The sequence below is a fragment of the Cyanistes caeruleus genome, chromosome 1 (assembly GCF_971803275.1).
Source record: "Cyanistes caeruleus chromosome 1, bCyaCae1.hap1.1, whole genome shotgun sequence".
Taxonomy (NCBI): Eukaryota; Metazoa; Chordata; class Aves; order Passeriformes; family Paridae; genus Cyanistes; species Cyanistes caeruleus.
The window spans coordinates 1,314,503-1,329,428 of record NC_141701.1 but is presented as its reverse complement, the minus strand read 5'-3'; the positions used below and the strand labels follow the sequence as shown (position 1 = coordinate 1,329,428).

Here is a 14,926-nt window from a genome sequence, read left to right as displayed (position 1 = left end):
AAAATCCCTGGAATTCCAAGGAATTCTCTCCTAAAAAAGTTTGGAAAAGGCAGAATTTGATGGGATCAAACCCTAAAAATTCCTGGAATTCTGTGGGATTTCGTATTTGGGATCAGATCCCAAAAATTCCCGGAATTTTCTCTTTGGGAGTTTGGAAAATGGGAATTTGATGGGATTGGGCCCCAAAAATTCCCGGAATTCCTTGGAATTCTCTCCTAAAAAATTTGGGAAAATCCAGAATTTGATGGGATCAAACCCCAAAAATTCCTGGAATTCCTGGGAATTTCATCTCAGAAAGTCGGGAAAATCCAGAATTTGATGGGATCAAATCCCCCCCAAAATTCCTGGAATTCTGTGGGATTTCGTATTTGGGGCGGGATCCCAAAAATTCCCAAAATTTCCTCTTTGGGAGTTTGGAAAAATGGGAATTTGATGGGATTGAACCTCAAAAATTCCTGGAATTCTGTGGAATTTCCTCTCAGAAAGTCTGGAAAAACAGGAATGGAATCCTAAAAATTCCTGGAATTCTGTGGGATTTTGTATTTGGGATCAGATCCCAAAAATTCCTGGAATTTTCTCTTTGGAAAACGGGAATTTGATGGGATTAAACCTCAAAAATTCCTGGAATTCCTTGGAATTTCCTCTCAGAAAGTCGGGAAAAGGCAGAATTTGATGGGATCAAATCCCCCCAAAATCCCTGGAATTCTGTGGGATTTCGTATTTGGGATCAGATCCCAAAAATTCCTGGAATTTCTTGGAATTCTCTCTTAGAAAGTGGGGAAAAACGGGAATGGAATCCTAAAAATTCCTGGAATTCTGTGGGATTTTTTTTCTTTGGGATTGGATCCCAAAAATTCCCAGAATTCCTTGGAATTCTCTCTTAGAAAGTCTGGAAAAAGTGGAATAAAATCCTAAAAATTCCTGGAATTCCGTGGGATTTTGTATTTGGGATCAGATCCCAAAAATTTTTTTGGTGGATTTTTTTTCTGGATTTTTTTTTCTAATTTCAGGGAAATTTGGGAATTCTCTGGGAATGTTTTCCAGGAATTTCCAGGACCTGTTCCCTGAGGAGAGCTCCCCTCTTCCAGAGCCTGGGGAAAGTTGGGAATTTTGGGAATTATTGGGAATTTTTGTGAATGTTTTGTGGATTTTTTTGAGATTTTTTGGGGATTTTTTTCCGGATTTTTTTTAGGAATTCCTGGATTTTTCGGGAATGTTTTCCAGAATTTTCCAGACCTGTTCCCTGAGCAGAGCCCCCCTGTCCCGGAGCCTGGGGAAAGTTGAGAATTTGGGAATTATTGGGAATTTTTAATGATTTTTTTGTGAATTTTTTCTGATTTTTTGGGTGATTTTTTTCTGGATTTTTTTCCAGATTTTTTTTAGGAATTCCTGGATTTTTTTGGGAATTTTTTCCAGAATTTTCTGGACCTGTTCCCTGAGGAGAGCCCCCCTGTCCCGGAGCCTGGGGAATTATTGGGAATTTTTTTGGATTTTTTATGATTTTTTTGTGAATTTTTCAGGATTTTTTTGGGGATTTTTTTCTGGATTTTTTTCCAGATTTTTTTGGGAATTCCTGGATTTTTTGGGAATGTTTTCCCGGGATTTTTTGGACCTGTTCCCTGAGGAGAGCTCCCCTCTTCCAGAGCCTGGGGAAAGTTGGGAATTTGGGAATTTTTGTGAATTTTTTATGATTTTTTGTGAATTTTTCAGGATTTTTGGGGGATTTTTTTCTGGATTTTTTCCAGATTTTTTTCCAGATTTTTTTGGGATTTCTGGGATTTTTTGGGAATGTTTTGGGAATGTTTTTGGGACCTGTTCCCTGAGGAGAGCTCCCCTGTCCCAGAGCCTGGGGAAAGTTGGGAATTTGGGAATTTTTGTGAATTTTTAATGATTTTTTTTGTGAATTTTTCAGGATTTTTTGGGTGATTTTTTCTGGATTTTTTTCCAGATTTTTTTTAGGAATTCCTGGATTTTTTGGGAATGTTTTGGGAATGTTTTTGGGACCTGTTCCCTGAGGAGAGCCCCCCTCTCCCAGAGCCTGGGGAAAGTTGGGAATTTTGGGAATTATTGGGAATTTTTTATGATTTTTTTGGAATTTTTTCTGATTTTTTGTGAATTTTTCAGGATTTTTGGGGGATTTTTTTCTGGATTTTTTTCCAGATTTTTTTTAGGAATTCCTGGATTTTTTTGGGAATTTTTTCCAGAATTTTCTGGACCTGTTCCCTGAGGAGAGCCCCCCTGTCCCGGAGCTTGGGGAATTATTGGGAATTTTTTTGGATTTTTTGTGAATTTTTTGTGAATTTTTCAGGGTTTTTTTGGGGATTTTTTTCTGGATTTTTTTCCAGATTTTTTTGGGAATTCCTGGATTTTTTGGGAATGTTTTCCCAGGATTTTTCGGACCTGTTCCCTGAGGAGAGCCCCCCTGTCCCGGAGCCTGGGGAAAGTTGGGAATTTTGGGAATTTCTGTGAATTTTTTCTGATTTTTTGTGAATTTTTTTGAGATTTTTTTCTCGATTTTTTGGGGATTTTTTTCCAGATTTTTTTGGGAATTTCTGGATTTTTTGGGAATGTTTTCCTGGGATTTTCCAGACCTGTTCCCTGAGCAGAGCCCCCCTGTCCTGGAGCCTGGGGAATTGTTGGGAATTGTTCTGGATTTTTCTGAATTTTTTCTGATTTTGGGGGGAATTTTTTTGGGATTTTTTTCTGGATTTTTTTTAGGAATTCCTGGATTTTTTGGGAATGTTTTGGGAATGTTTTTGGGACCTGTTCCCTGAGGAGAGCCCCCCTGTCCCAGAGCCTGGGAAATTATTGGGAATTTTTTGTGAATTTTTTATGATTTTTTTGTGAATTTTTTGTGAATTTTTGGGGATTTTTTTCTGGATTCTTTTCCAGATTTTTTTTAGGAATTCCTGGATTTTTTTTGGAATTTTATCCAGAATTTTCTGGACCTGTTCCCTGAGGAGAGCCCCCCTGTCCCGGAGCTTGGGGAATTATTGGGAATTTTTTTGGATTTTTTATGATTTTTTTGTGAATTTTTCAGGATTTTTTTGGGGATTTTTTCCGGATTTTTTTCCGGATTTTTTTGGGAATTCCTGGATTTTTTGGGAATGTTTTCCAGAATTTTCCAGACCTGTTCCCTGAGCAGAGCCCCCCTCTCCTGGAGCCTGGGGAAAGTTGAGAATTTGGGAATTATTGGGAATTTTTTATGGTTTTTTTGTGAATTTTTCAGGATTTTTTGGGGATTTTTTGGGGGATTTTTTTCTGGATTTTTTTCAGATTTTTGGGAATTTCTGGGAATGTTTTGGGAATGTTTTTGGGACCTGTTCCCTGAGGAGAGCCCCCCTGTCCCGGACCACTGGGATTTGTTTGGAATTATTGGGAATTTTTGTGAATTTTTTTGGATTTTTTGTGAATTTTTCAGGTTTTTTTCTGGATTTTTTTCCGGATTTTTTTTGGGATTTCTGGGATTTTTTGGGAATGTTTTGGGAATGTTTCTGGGACCTGTTCCCTGAGGAGAGCTCCCCTGTCCCGGAGCCTGGGGAAAGTTGGAAATTTGGGAATTTTTGTGAATTTTTTATGATTTTTTTGTGAATTTTTTCTGATTTTTTGGGGATTTTTTGGGGATTTTTTCCCGGATTTTTTTTAGGAATTCCTGGATTTTTTGGGAATGTTTTGGGAATGTTTTAGGGACCTGTTCCCTGAGGAGAGCCCCCCTGTCCCAGAGTCTGGGGAATTTTTTTGGATTTTTTATGATTTTTTTGTGAATTTTTTCTGATTTTTTGGGGATTTTTTTCTGGATTTTTTTCCGGTTTTTTTTTGGGAATTCCTGGATTTTTTGGGAATGTTTTGGGAATGTTTCTGGGACCTATTCCCTGAGGAGAGCTCGCCCCTGAAGCATTGGGAATTATTGTGAATTTTTTATGATTTTTCATGAATTTTTTTGAGATTTTTTTTCTGGATTTTTTCTGGATTTTTTTCCAGATTTTTTTTAGGAATTCCTGGATTTTTTGGGAATGTTTTGGGAATGTTTTTGGGACCTGTTCCCTGAGGAGAGCTCCCCTGTCCCGGAGCCTGGGGAATTATTGGAGATTTTTTGTGAATTTTTTATGATTTTTTGGTGAATTTTTTCTGATTTTTTGGGGATTTTTTGGTGGATTTTTTTCCGGATTTTTTTGGGATTTTTGGGAATGTTTTGGGAATGTTTTTGGGACCTGTTCCCTGAGCAGAGCCCCCCTGTCCCGGAGCAGTGGGAATTTCTGTGAATTTTTTATGATTTTTTGTGAATTTTTTCTGATTTTCTGGCGATTTTTTGGTGGATTTTTTTCCGGTTTTTTTTTAGGAATTCCTGGATTTTTTGGGAATGTTTTGGGAATGTTTTTGGGACCTGTTCCCTGAGCAGAGCCCCCCTGTCCCGGAGCCTGGGGAAAGTTGGGAATTTGGGAATTATTGGGAATTTTTTATGATTTTTTTTGTGAATTTTTCAGGATTTTTTGGGGATTTTTTCCGGATTTTTTTTGGGATTTCTGGGATTTTTTGGGAATGTTTTGGGAATGTTTTAGGGACCTGTTCCCTGAGCAGAGCCCCCCTGTCCCGGAGCATTGGGAATTATTGGGAATTTTTTATTATTTTTTTAGGGATTTTTTGGGGATTTTTTGGTGGATTTTTTCCGGATTTTTTTTGGGATTTCTGGGATTTTTTGGGAATGTTTTGGGAATGTTTTTGGGACCTGTTCCCTGAGCAGAGCCCCCCTGTCCCGGAGCCTGGGGAATTATTGGAGGTTTTTTGTGAATTTTTTATGATTTTTTGGTGAATTTTTTCTGATTTTTTGGTGATTTTTTGGTGGATTTTTTTCCGGATTTTTTTTGGGAATTCCTGGATTTTTTGGGAATGTTTTCCAGAATTTTCCAGACCTGTTCCCTGAGCAGAGCCCCCCTGTCCCGGAGCAGTGGGAATTTCTGTGAATTTTTTATGATTTTTTTGTGAATTTTTTCCGATTTTCTGGCGATTTTTTGGTGGATTTTTTTCCGGATTTTTTTTGGGATTTCTGGGATTTTTTGGGAATGTTTTGGGAATGTTTTTGGGACCTGTTCCCTGAGGAGAGCCCCCCTGTCCCGGAGCCTGGGGAAAGTTGGGAATTTTTTTTTATTTTTTGTGAATTTTTCGTGAATTTTTTGGGATTTTTTTCTGGATTTTTTCTGGATTTTTTTCGAGATTTTTTTTAGCAATTCCTGGATTTTTTGGGAATGTTTTCCAGAATTTTCCAGACCTGTTCCCTGAGCAGAGCCCCCCTGTCCCGGAGCAGGGCGTTGCAGAGGACGGAGGCGGCGCGGGAGCAATTCCCGTCGGGATCGTCCCAAGCCTGGAACAGCGAGCGCAGAAGCTCCGGGAGCTGCTCCGGGGGCAGGCGCCGAGCCAGGACCTGGAAAAATCCGGGAAAAGCCGGAATTCCCACGGGAATTCCCGGGAAAAATCAAAAGGGAAAAAAGGGGAATTAAAAAAAAAAAAAAATTGGGAAAATTTGGGTGAGAATTAAAGGAAAAATGAAAGGATTTTAAGTTAAAATCAAGAGAAATTTGAAAAGTGTTTGAACAAAGTGGTGGAAAATGAGCTGAAAAAATTTAACTAAAATTCCTAAAAATGGTCACAAAAAAATTTGCCCAAAATCCATAAAAAATTTCCTCCCGAATTCCACCAAAATCCCAAAAAATTGTCCCCAAAAAATTCGACCCAATTTACTAAAAATGGACGCAAAAAATTTCACGAAAATCCAAAAAAAATCCTCCCCAAAATTCCCCCAAAATCCTCCAAAATTTCCCCAAAATCCCCAGAAAAATCCCCCAAAAATTTCCCCCAAATACCAAAAAATTCCCCCCAAAATCCCAAAAAATGATCCCAAAAAATTCCCCCAAAATCCAAAAAAATTGTCAAAAAAAAATCCCCCAAAATCCCCAAAAATGATCCCAAAAAATTTCCCCAAAATCCAAAAATAAATCCCAAAAATTTTCCCCAAAATCCCCAAAAATAAATCCCAAAAATTTTCCCCAAAATCCCCAAAAATTCCCCCAAAATTCCCCAAAATTCCTTAAAATTCCCTAAAATTCCCCAAGAAACCCCCCAAATTCCAAAAGAATTCCCCAAAATTCCGAAAAAAATCCAAAATTCCAAACAAAATCCTGAAAAATCCCTAAAAATTCAAATAAAACCCCCCAAAAATTCCTAAAAAATCCCAAAATTCCCTAAAATTCCCCAATCCTGAAATTCCATAGAAATGCCCCAAAATCCAAAAAAATCCCCCAAAAAACTCTGAAAACCCCACTAAAAATTCCCAAAAATATCCCAAAATTCCTCAAAATTCCCTAAAATTCCCCAAGTCCTGAAATTCCTTAAAAATGCCCCAAAATCCCCCCAAAAATCCCAAAAAAATCCCCTAAAACTTAAAATAAACCCCCTAAAAATTCCCCAAAAATTCCCCAAAAAATCCCCAAATTCCCTGAAATTCCCAAAATCCTGAAATTCCATTAAAAAATAAAAAAACCCCAAAATTCCCCAAAATTCTGAAAAAAAACCCCCATAAAATTCCCAAAACATCTCCTAAAAATTAAAATAAAATTAAAAAAAAATTCCCAAAAAAATCCCCAAATTCCCCAAAATTCCCCCAAATCCTCCCAAGCTCCCAAAATCCTGAAATTCCATAAAAATCCCCCAAAATTCCCCAAAAAAATCCCCCCAAATTAAAAAAAAAATCCCCTAAAAATCCCCTAAAAATTCAAATAAAACCCCTAAAAAAATCCCAAAAAATTCCCCAAAAATTCCCAAAAAATCCCCAAATTCCCCCAAATCCTCCCAAGTTCCCAAAATCCTGAAATTCCATAAAAATCCCCCAAAATTCCCAAAAAAAATCCCCCAAATTAAAAAAAATTCCCCTAAAAATCCCCTAAAAATTCAACTAAAACCCCTAAAAATTCCCCAAAAATTCCCAAAAAATTCCCAAAAAATCCCCAAATTCCCCCAAATCCTCCCAAGTTCCCAAAATCCTGAAATTCCATAAAAATCCCCCAAAATTCCAAAAAAAATCCCCCCAAATTAAAAAAAATTCCCCTAAAAATCCCCTAAAAATTCAAATAAAACCCCTAAAAATTCCAAAAAAATTCCCAAAAAATTCCCAAAAAATTCCCAAAAAATTCCCCAAAAATCCCCAAATTTTCCCAAATCCTCCCAAGCTCCCAAAATCCTGAAATTCCATAAAAATCCCCCCAAATTCCCCCCAAAATTCCCCCAAATTAAAAAAAATTCCCCTAAAAATCCCCTAAAAATTCAAATAAAACCCCTAAAAATTCCCAAAAAATTCCCAAAAAATTCCCAAAAAATTCCCAAAAAATTCCCAAAAAATCCCCAAATTTCCCCAAATCCTCCCAAGCTCCCAAAATCCTGAAATTCCATAAAAATCCCCCAAAATTCCCAAAAAATCCCCCCAAACTAAAAAAAAAATCCCCTAAAAATCCCCTAAAAATTCAAATAAAACCCCTAAAAATTCCCCCAAAATTCCCCAAAAATCCCCAAATTCCCCCAAATCCTCCCAAGTTCCCAAAGTCCTGAAATTCCATAAAAATCCCCCAAAATTCCCCAAAAAAATCCCCCCAAATGAAAAAAAAAATCCCCTAAAAATTCAAATAAAACCCCTAAAAATTCCCCAAAAATTCCCCAAAAATTCCCAAAAAATTCCCCAAAAATCCCCAAAATTCCCCCAAATCCTCCCAAGCTCCCAAAATCCTGAAATTCCATAAAAATCCCCCAAAATTCCGAAAAAAATCCCCCCAAATTAAAAAAAATCTCCTAAAAATCCCCTAAAAATTCAAATAAAACCCCTAAAAATTCCCAAAAAATTCCCCAAAAATTCCCCAAAAATTCCCAAAAAATCCCCAAATTCCCCCAAATCCTCCCAAGTTCCCAAAATCCTGAAATTCCATAAAAATCCCCCAAAATTCCAAAAAAAATTCCCCAAAAATTAAAAAAAAATCCCCTAAAAATCCCCTAAAAATTCAAATAAAACCCCTAAAAATTCCCAAAAAATTCCCAAAAAATTCCCTAAAAATTCCCAAAAAATTCCCTAAAAATTCCCAAATTCCCCCAAATCCTCCCAAGCTCCCAAAATCCTGAAATTCCATAAAAATCCCCCAAAATTCCCAAAAAAATCCCCCCAAATTAAAAAAAATTCCCCTAAAAATCCCCTAAAAATTCAAATAAAACCCCTAAAAATTCCCAAAAAATTCCCAAAAAATTCCCAAAAAATTCCCAAAAAATTCCCAAAAAATCCCCAAATTTCCCCAAATCCTCCCAAGCTCCCAAAATCCTGAAATTCCATAAAAATCCCCCAAAATTCCCAAAAAATCCCCCCAAACTAAAAAAAAAATCCCCTAAAAATCCCCTAAAAATTCAAATAAAACCCCTCAAAATTCCCCCAAAATTCCCCAAAAAATCCCCAAATTCCCCAAAATTCCCCCAAATCCTCCCAAGCTCCCAAAATCCTGAAATTCCATAAAAATCCCCAAAAATTCCCAAAAAATCCCCCCAAACTAAAAAAAAAATCCCCTAAAAATCCCCTAAAAATTCAAATAAAACCCCTAAAAATTCCCAAAAAATTCCCTAAAAATTCCCAAAAAATTCCCCAAAAATTCCCAAAAAATTCCCAAAAAATCCCCAAATTCCCCCAAATCCTCCCAAGTTCCCAAAATCCTGAAATTCCATAAAAATCCCCCAAAATTCCAAAAAAAATCCCCCAAAATTAAAAAAAAAATCCCCTAAAAATCCCCTAAAAATTCAAATAAAACCCCTAAAAATTCCCCAAAAATTCCCCAAAAATCCCCAAATTCCCCCAAATCCTCCCAAGATCCCAAAATCCTGAAATTCCATAAAAATCCCCCAAAATTCCAAAAAAAATTCCCCAAAAATTAAAAAAAATTCCCCTAAAAATCCCCTAAAAATTCAAATAAAACCCCTAAAAATACAAATAAAACCCCTAAAAATTCCCGAAAAATTCCCAAAAAATCCCCAAATTCCCCAAAAATTCCCAAATTCCCCCAAATCCTCCAAAGCTCCCAAAATCCTGAAATTCCATAAAAATCCCCCAAAATTCCCCCCAAAATTCCCCCAAATTAAAAAAAAATCCCCTAAAAATCCCCTAAAAATTCAAATAAAACCCCTAAAAATTCCCCAAAAATTCCCCAAAAATTCCCAAAAATTCCCAAAAAATCCCCAAATTCCCCCAAATCCTCCCAAGCTCCCAAAATCCTGAAATTCCATAAAAATCCCCCAAAATTCCCCAAAAAATCCCCCCAAATTAAAAAAAAAACCCCTAAAAATCCCCTAAAAATTCAAATAAAACCCCTAAAAATTCCCAAAAAATTCCCAAAAAATTCCCCAAAATTTCCCAAAAAATCCCAAATTTCCCCAAATTTCCCCAAATTCCCGGAATTCCCGGAATTCTCCCGTTTCTCACCGAGGCCAGGCGGGTGCAGGTGTGGAAAAAGATGGAAAAATCGGGATTTTCCAGCCCCTCCTTCAGCTCTTGGAGCCCCTCCAGGAGCTCGTCCCGGTGATCCCGGGAAAAACCTGGAATGGGAAAGAGAATTCCAAGGATTTCCACCCGGAAAAGTCGGGAAAAGAGAGAAAATTCCTGGAATTCCGGGCTTGGGAAAGGAGGAATTCCAAAGGATTCGACCCTGGGGGGAAAATCTGGGAATTTCATGGAATTTGGGATGGAAAACCAAAAAATTCCTGGAATTTTCTCATGGAAAAGCTGGAATTGGATGGGATGGAAAGCTCCAAAAATTCCTGGAATTCTGTGGAATTTTTCTCTTTAAAAGTTTGGAATTCCAGGAGTTAAATCCCAAAATTTCCTGGAATTCCGTGGAATTTTTCTCTTTGGGATTGAAGCCCAGGAAGTTTTGGGATTTCTGGGAATTGAATCCCAAATTCCAAAGGGAAGCAGCGACCCCTGGTGGAGAACGCGGCCAAAACCTCGGGAAAAGAATTCCCAAAAAATCCCCCGAAAATCCCCCAAAATTCCCAAAAAATCCCCCCAAAATTCCCAAAAAATCTCCCCCAAAATTCCCAAAAAATCCCCCCAAAATTCCAAAAAAATCCCCCCCAAAAATAACAAAAAATCCCCCCAAAATTCCCAAAAAATCCCCCCCAAAAATAACAAAAAAACCAAAAAAAATCCCCAAAATTCCCCCAAAAATCCCCAAAAAACTTTCCAAGAAAACCCCAAAATATTCCAAAAAAAATCCCCCAAAATTCCCAAAAAATCCCCCCCAAAATTCCCAAAAAATCCCCCCAAAAATAACAAAAAACCCCCCAAAAAATCCCCAAAATTCCCCCAAAAATCCCCAAAAAACTTCCCAAGAAAACCCCAAAATATTCCCAAAAAAATCCCCCAAAATTCCCAAAAAATCCCCCCAAAATTCCCAAAAAATCCCCCCCAAAATTCCCAAAAAATCTCCCCCAAAATTCCAAAAAAAATCCCCCCAAAAATAACAAAAAATCCAAAAAAAATCCCCAAAATTCCCCCAAAAATCCCCAAAAAACTTTCCAAGAAAACCCCAAAATATTCCAAAAAAAATCCCCCAAAATTCCCAAAAAATCCCCAAACATCCCATAATAGCCAAAAAAAAATTCCCAAAAAATCCTCAAAAATTTCCCCAAAAAATTAAAAAAAAATCAAAAAATCCCCCCAAAATCCTTTAAAAAATTAAAAAAAAACCCAAGAAAAAATCCCCCCAAAATTCCCAAAACATCCCAAAAATCCCCAAAAAGTTCCCCCAAAAACCCCAAAATTCCCAAAAAATCCCAAAAATCCTCCCAAAAATACCCAAAATCACCCAAAAACCCGAAAAAAATTGCCAAAAAATTCCTCCAAAAATCCCTTAAAACTTCCCAAAAAATTCCTCAGAAAATTTCCCAATAAATCCTTCAAAAAATCCCAAAAAATCCCAAAATATCCCAAAAATCCCAAAAAAATCCCAAAAAAACCCCCCCAAAAATCCCAAAACCCCCCCAAAAACCCCCCCAAAAATCCCAAAATCCCCCAAAAAATTCCCAAAAAATCCCCCCAAAATTCCTTAAAAATTCCAAAAAAATCCCCCAATAAATCCCTCATTAAATTCTTCCAAAAATTCCAAAAAAATCCCAAAACATCCCAAAAATCCCCCAAAAAATCCCCCCAAAATTCCCCAAAAATTAAAAAAATCTCCCCCAAAATCCCCCAGAATTCCCAAAAAATTCCCAAAAAAATACCCCCAAACTACAAAAAATCCCCCAAAAATCCCCCCAAAATCCCCAAAAAATCCCAAAAATCCCCCAAAAAAATCCCCCAAAATTCCAAAAAATTCCCCCCAAAATCCTTTAAAAATTAAAAAAAAATCCCCCAAAATTCCCAAAAAATTCCCAAAAAAATCCCCCCAAATTACAAAAAAATCCCCCAAAAATCCCCCCAAAATCAAAAAAAATCCCAAAAATCCCTCCCAAAAAATCCCCCAAAATTCCCAAAAAAATTCCAAAAAATTCCCCTGAAATCCCTTAAAAATTCCAAAAAAATTCCCCCAATAAATCCCTCATTAAATCCTTCCAGAAATTTCCCAAAAATCCCCCAAAAAATCCCCCCAAAATTCCCAAAAAATTCCAAAAAAATCCCCCAAAATTACAAAAAAATCCCAAAAATCCCCCCCCCAAAATCCCTCAAAAATCCCAAAAAATTCCAAAAAAATCCCCCCAAAAATTCCCCCAAAATCCCCCAAAATTCCCAAAAAATTAAAAAAAAATTCCCCCCAAATTACAAAAAATCCCCCAAAAAATCCCCCCCAAAATCCCAAAAAAATCCCAAAAATCCCCCCCCAAAAATCCCCCAAAATTCCCCAAAAAATTCCAAAAAATTCCCCTGAAATCCCTTAAAAATTCCAAAAAAATTCCCCCAATAAATCCCTCAATAAATCCTTCCAGAAATTTCCCAAAAATCCCCCAAAAAATCCCCCCAAAATTCCAAAAAATCTCCAAAAAATCCCCCCAAAATTCCAAAAAAATTCCAAAAATCCCCCCCAAATTACAAAAAATCCACCAAAAAATCCCCCCCAAAATCCCAAAAAAATCCCAAAAATCCCCCCCCAAAAATCCCTCAAAATTCCCAAAAAATTCCCAAAAAATTCCCCCCAAAATCCAAAAAAATTCCTAAAAAACCCCCAAAAACTCCCAAGGAAACCCCAAAAATCCCCAAAAATTCCCAATAAATCCCCCCCAAAATAAAAAAAAATTCCTAAAAAAACCCCCAAAAAATTCCCAAAAAATCCCCCCAAAATTCCCAAAAATTCCCAATAAATCCCCCCCAAAAATCCTCAAAAATTCCCAATAAATCCCCCCCAAAATCCAAAAAAAATCCTAAAAAAAACTCCCAAAAATCCCCCCCAAATTCCCAAAAATTCCCCATAAATCCCCCCCAAAATCAAAAAAAATTCCTAAAAAAACCCCCCAAAAATTCCCAAAAAATCCCCCAAAAATTCCCAATAAATCCCCCCCAAAATCCCAAAAAATTCCTAAAAAACCCCAAAAAAATTCCCAAAAAAACCCAAAAAATTCCCAAAAAATTCCCAATAAATCCCCCCCAAAATCCCAAAAAATTCCTAATAAAACCCAAAAAAAATTCCCAAAAAATCCCCCAAAAATTCCCAAAAATTCCCAATAAATCCCCCCCAAAATCCCCAAAAAATTCCTAATAAAACCCAAAAAAAATTCCCAAAAAATCCCCCAAAAATTCCCAAAAATTCCCAATAAATCCCCCCCAAAATCCCCAAAAAATTCCTAATAAAACCCAAAAAAAATTCCCAAAAAATCCCCCAAAAATTCCCAAAAATTCCCAATAAATCCCCCCCAAAATCCCCAAAAAATTCCTAATAAAACCCAAAAAAAATTCCCAAAAAATCCCCCAAAAATTCCCAAAAATTCCCAATAAATCCCCCCCAAAATCCCAAAAAATTCCTAATAAAACCCCCAAAAAATTCCCAAAAAATCCCCCAAAAATTCCCAAATATTCCCAATAAATCCCCCCCAAAATCCCAAAAAAATTCCTAATAAAACCCAAAAAAAATTCCCAAAAAATCCCCCAAAAATTCCCAAAAATTCCCAATAAATCCCCCCCAAAATCCAAAAAAAATTCCTAATAAAACCCAAAAAAAATTCCCAAAAAATCCCCCCAAAATTCCCAAAAATTCCCAATAAATCCCCCCCAAAATCCCAAAAAATTCCTAATAAAACCCCAAAAAATTCCCAAAAAATCCCCCAAAAATTCCCAATAAATCCCCCCCAAAATCCCAAAAAATTCCTAAAAAACCCCAAAAAATTCCCAAAAAAACCCAAAAAATTCCCAAAAAATTCCCAATAAATCCCCCCCAAAATCCAAAAAAAATTCCTAATAAAACCCAAAAAAAATTCCCAAAAAATCCCCCCAAAATTCCCAAAAATTCCCAATAAATCCCCCCCAAAATCCAAAAAAAATTCCTAATAAAACCCAAAAAAAATTCCCAAAAAATCCCCCAAAAATTCCCAAAAATTCCCAATAAATCCCCCCCAAAATCCCAAAAAATTCCTAATAAAACCCCAAAAAATTCCCAAAAAATCCCCCAAAAATTCCCAATAAATCCCCCCCAAAATCCCAAAAAATTCCTAAAAAACCCCAAAAAATTCCCAAAAAAACCCAAAAAATTCCCAAAAAATTCCCAATAAATCCCCCCCAAAATCCGAAAAAATTCCTAAAAAAACCCCAAAAAAATTCCCAAAAAATCCCCCAAAAATTCTCAAAAACTCCCAAAAATCCCCCCCAAATTCCCAAAAATTCCCAATAAATCCCCCCAAAATCCAAAAAAATTCCTAAAAAACCCAAAAAAATTCCCAAAAAAACCCAAAAAATTCCCAAAAAATTCCCAATAAATCCCCCTCAAAATCCCAAAAAATTCCTAATAAAACCCAAAAAAAATTCTCAAAAAATCCCCCAAAAATTCCCAAAAATTCCCAATAAATCCCCCCCAAAATCCCAAAAAATTCCTAAAAAACCCAAAAAAAATTCCCAAAAAATCCCCCAAAAATTCCCAAAAATTCCCAATAAATCCCCCCCAAAATCCAAAAAAATTCCTAAAAAACCCCCAAAAAATTCCCAAAAAATCCCCCCAAAATTCCCAATAAATCTTCCCCAAAATCCCAAAAAATTCCTAAAAAAAACCCCAAAAAATTCCCAAAAAATCCCCCCAAAAATTCCCAAAAATTCCCAATAAATCCCCCCCAAAATCCAAAAAAATTCCTAAAAAACCCCCAAAAAATTCCCAAAAAATCCCCCCAAAATTCCCAATAAATCCCCCCCAAAGTCCCAAAAAATTCCTAAAAAACCCCAAAAAATTCCCAAAAAAACCCCAAAAAATTCCCCAAAAATTCCCCAACCCTCCAACTCCACCCCAGACAAAATTCCCAGAAAAACCCCCCGGGAATTTTTTCCATCCCGGAATTCCCACCTTCGTAGCAGAGCTGGATGCGGAGCAAGGTCCGGACGCAATCCAAGGAATCCGAGCGGATTTTGGGAATTCCATCGGAACAACGCGGAGCCAGCAGCGCCAGCAAGCGGCTCAGGTTGTAAAAGGGGATCACAGCCTGCAAATCCCCCCAAAAAAATGGGAAAAGGGTCAGAAATCCGGGAATTTTAGAGGGAAAATCCCCCCCAAAGTCAGGGTAAATGTAAAAAAAATTTGGGGATTTTATTGGGAAAAAACACCCAAAAATCGGGATAAATGTAAAAAAAATTTGGGAATTTTATTGGGAAAAAACACCCAAAATTTGGGATAAATGTAAAGAAAATTTGGGAATTTTAGAGGGAAAATCCCCCCCAAAATCG

The 14,926-nt window shown here is 36.7% G+C and overlaps 1 protein-coding gene across 5 annotated transcripts in view; it reads right to left on the bottom strand.

Moving 5' to 3' along the window:
* The window catches only part of MROH1 (maestro heat like repeat family member 1), a 143,780-nt gene that overhangs the window by 41,934 nt on the left and 86,920 nt on the right, over window positions 1-14,926 (bottom strand). For all 5 annotated transcript variants that reach the window (XM_086875842.1, XM_086875857.1, XM_086875845.1 and 2 more), the window contains 3 exons: window positions 14,550-14,685; window positions 9,497-9,609; window positions 5,267-5,419 (listed from right to left, as the gene is read on the bottom strand). In XM_086875842.1, coding sequence (XP_086731968.1) covers window positions 5,267-5,419; window positions 9,497-9,609; window positions 14,550-14,685 — 402 coding nt within the window. The remainder of the gene's footprint in view (window positions 1-5,266; window positions 5,420-9,496; window positions 9,610-14,549; window positions 14,686-14,926) is intronic.